The sequence below is a fragment of the Drosophila pseudoobscura genome, unplaced genomic scaffold (assembly GCF_009870125.1).
Source record: "Drosophila pseudoobscura strain MV-25-SWS-2005 unplaced genomic scaffold, UCI_Dpse_MV25 Unplacedtig00000854, whole genome shotgun sequence".
Classification (NCBI taxonomy): Eukaryota; Metazoa; Arthropoda; class Insecta; order Diptera; family Drosophilidae; genus Drosophila; species Drosophila pseudoobscura.
In genome coordinates this window covers 142,161-146,390 of record NW_022881733.1, presented here as the reverse complement: position 1 = coordinate 146,390, position 4,230 = coordinate 142,161, and the positions used below count along the sequence as shown (strand labels likewise).

Genomic DNA, 4,230 nt, shown 5'->3' with positions numbered 1-4,230 from the left:
CTAATTCATATTATTCAGATATTGCAAAACGCTAACATGAAAATTTCACTAGAAAAGTCTAAATTCTTTCAATTGGAAACCAAATTTCTGGGATACATTGTTTCCCAAAATATCATTAAAACAGATCCAGACAAAATCTCCACAATACAAAACTATCCAATTCCTAAAAATATCAGAGAGCTACGTAGCTTCTTAGGACTAACAGGGTATTACAGAAAATTTGTCCGAAATTATGCCACAATTGCCAAACCTTTAACAAAATATCTGAGCGGAGTAAATGGGAAAGTTTCACGAAGGGCATCCAAGAAAACATTAATACAGCTGGATGAACCAGCAATTGGAGCATTTAATAATTTAAAGGACAGTTTAATAGCACATATTGAATTAGTACAACCAGATTACAATAAAAAATTCACATTAACCACAGATGCATCGGACATAGCAATAGGTGCAGTTTTGTCGCAAGATGGGAATCCCATAACATTTATTTCTAAAACTTTAAGTAAAACCGAGCAATTATATGCTACTAATAAAAAAGAATTATTAGCTATTGTATGGGCATTAAAAAATTTGCGAAATTATTTATACGGAGTGAGTGGAATTGAAATACATACAGATCACCAACCTTTGTCCTTTGCAATGTCGCAAAAAAATCCAAATGTTGAAATGAAACGTTGGTATTACTTCATAGAAAGTTTCACACCAAAAATCATTTATAAGCCAGGCTCAACTAACGTAGTAGCGGACGCGTTATCTCGGATTAAAATAAATCATATGACAGATAGTGATGTCGACCAAACAGAATCAGAATCAGACATAAATACTCAGCATTCAGCAGAGAGTAGTTTCGAAAACGTCATTCAAGAGACTAGCAAGCCTCTAAACCAATTTAAACAGCAGCTACTATTAGCGCAAGGGAGATTCACAGTTCATGAGTTAGTAAGAGTTTATGAAAATACCCGACATATTATTGAATTTGATACGGTTGACAATCTGCTAATCATTTTAAAAGAATTTATCCAGCCTCACTTAACCACAGGAATACACTGCACTTTAGAAGATTTATACCTTATCCAAAATAAGCTAAAGGAAAACTTCATAAATAAATTTCTCTTCACGAGAAAGTTCCTTCAAGATGTAGTAAATTCAGAAGATAAAGCTATAATTATAGAAGAAACACATTGCAGAGCCCATAGAGGACTAGACGAAAATTACAAACAAATAACTAAGCTGTATTATTGGCCAAACCTGCACAAAAAATTAAAAGAATATATAAAAAATTGTGAGATCTGTAACAAAAACAAATATCAGAGACATCCTGTAAAAATTCCAATTGGGGAAGCTCCCATTCCAGCAAAAGAAGGAGATCAATTACACTTAGACATATACTATGCCCAAAACCTAACATTCATAACTTGTATAGATTCTTATTCCAAATACTTGGTGGTCAAGGAAATTCAAAGTAAACTAAACATTGAAAATAAGGTAATGGAAATTTTACAACACTTTCCGCTAGCAACATCATTAATGACTGACAACGAACCAAGCTTTACTTCAGCACAATTTAGATCATTCATACAAAGAAGTAACTTAACTATTTATTATGCTGATCCCAGACACAGCACCTCAAATGGTCAGGTAGAAAGGGTACATTCCACACTAACAGAAATAGCGCGGTGCATCAAGGATGAACTAAATCTAACAGATTATTCAGAAATAATAATAAGGGCGGCATTGAAATATAACCTGACGATACATTCAACGACCAATCAAATGCCATATGACATATTGTATAACAAAACAGAACACAAACATAATCCAATATTACTTAAGGAAGCTCAGACCAAAATGCTTAAGATACATAACAAAGATAGAAGAGAAAAAGATTATAAAATAGGAGAAGTAGTCTATGAAAAGAAATTCGGGGAAAGAAATAAACTTCAATCCCGATACAAAAAGCAGGTAGTTAAGGAAAATCGACCGAATAAAATTATAATCAACAATAGAAACAGAATTATACATAAAGATAACATCAAATATTAAATATTTTTTCCAGAAAATGTATGCGAATATACTAATACTGACTTTTGTTATATTGACGACTGCGGAAGTAATTGACTATACGCATAGTGACTATCTATTGCTCAAAGACGACAGAGACGTTTACACTTATGAAACATACGCTGAACTTTTCCATATTACTAATTTGAGTTTTTATAGAGAGATAATTGATAAAGAATCCAAATATGTCAACAAATCAATTAATTCAGACGATGAGTGGGAAATATCAATGGACTTAAGTCTATTAAAATTAATGATTTCAGAATTAGTTCCAAAACGGAAAGAAAGGGGAATAAATGAATTAGGTACCATTTGGAAATGGATAGCAGGCAGCCCTGATCATGACGACTTTTTGAAAATACAAAATAAAGTAAATGAATTAACTGAAAATAATAATAAACAATTTGTAATAAATTCCAAATTTTTCAAAGAAATTGAATTGCTATCAAATTCATTAAAGAATGTCGTCTTCAATGAAGAAACGATACTGAGAAAGCATCGTTTAAAATTAATAACTTTTGACCTACTAAATTTAGTTGATACCATAACCCTCTTAAAAGTAAACATTTTCAATACAAAAATTTTAAATAAAAACGAAATAGAGGACATTTATAAGCATGAAAAACATAATGTTGAACTGTCTGATCTGTTGGACATTGCAACGGTTAAAATAATTCGAAATGCAGATTTAATAATCATTTACATAAAATACCCTCAAATTAAAGATATTTGCAAGTTTTACCATGCAAGAGCCATCTCACAAAATGATGGAATGTTAGTTATAAGTGAAAAAGTTTGTGAATGTAAGGAGAAATACTATTTAATGAATAATTTTAAAAGTGAAACTTTTAACAATTACGCACAAATAAATTTAAAGAGTACCTGTTTCACCAATTTACTTAATGGCTTTAAAGCCAACTGCACTAAAAAAAGGGAAAAAAACAAAGAAATAGACATCATTCAGGATGGTGCCATATTAGTTTCAGGCAAAAATATCGTAGACAATACTACTTTGTTAGGATCGTATCTCCTTATATTCAACAACACAATTGTAATAAATAATATAACCCACATAAATGATAAGGGTAAAATTCTAAAATATATATCGCATCATAGATATAGCGATTTTGAATTAGTCGATTATATACAATCGAATGATAAGCAATTTTCTTTTGATAATGTTAATATTTTAAATCCCCTTATAACATTAGGTAATACGGCCTTACCATTAACAACATTATTTTTAATCATTTTGATATTGTTAATGTTATTTTACTTCGGCTATAAATTAACCAAATTTGTACTTATTAAATCAATAAGAATACCGTCAGAAGAAATAGTGGAAAGCAACATTCAAATACTGTCAGAAGAAATTAGAGCTCTATCAGAACTTCAAAATGTATCGGGACGAAACATTTAAGAATGGGGGGAGTTAACGTACCCAATTCCATTGAGCTCTTATACGAGTTGTAAACAATCTTTGGCTTTCCAAAACGAAAACAATTTCAATCTTGGGCCTCCGCCTAATTGATTTCTAAGATGTACAATCTCAAGCGCCCCCGCCGCAATCCCAATCTTTGACACTCGCCTAAATGGAAAACCAATGTTTGCTTGCACCCGGCTTCTCATAAACAATCTCACTCCCGGCTTTTTGCAGATCCTGCACTTTAGGCCTTTTACAGTTCTCTCTTTGGATGACGAAATCCAATACTCGGGATGGCGAAATCAATTGAAATGTTTATAGAAAAACGATTCCCGAAAGGGATCAACGATGCAAAGATCAGAAAGTTCAAATCAGTCTTGATCGAGCAGCGACACCGCAAAGTCTAGCTAAATATTAATATCGCGCAATCCCTTGGCCCGGAATTCCTTTGTGACCCTCTACTTAAATCTATATCAGTGAAGTTCGAAGTAAAATAAAAACTTTTTAAAAACACAATCCGCTACCGCAGTTGTTTAATTTGTATACTGAACCACCGCACCTATATAGCATCCACGCTCCAGGAAATGTGGCAGGATCGCATATTTTGGGCATAAGCACCAATATGGCAATATAGCCCCAAAAAAGTGGAACCTCCGCAACTATATGGCACCTGCACTTATATAGAACCCGTCCCTATCCAGCACTGGCATGTATACTGAACCACCGCACCTATATAGCCCCCACGC

The 4,230-nt window shown here is 32.9% G+C and overlaps 1 protein-coding gene across 1 annotated transcript; it reads left to right on the top strand.

Moving 5' to 3' along the window:
- The first annotated feature begins 1,326 nt into the window (after positions 1–1,326).
- Positions 1,327–3,671, top strand: LOC117185553 (uncharacterized). The gene is made up of 2 exons (XM_033385690.1): positions 1,327–1,962; positions 2,057–3,671. Exons 1-2 carry the CDS (start codon positions 1,489–1,491, stop codon positions 3,479–3,481), a joined length of 1,899 nt encoding a protein of 632 aa, XP_033241581.1. The 5' UTR covers positions 1,327–1,488; the 3' UTR covers positions 3,482–3,671.
- Positions 3,672–4,230: the final 559 nt, after the last annotated feature.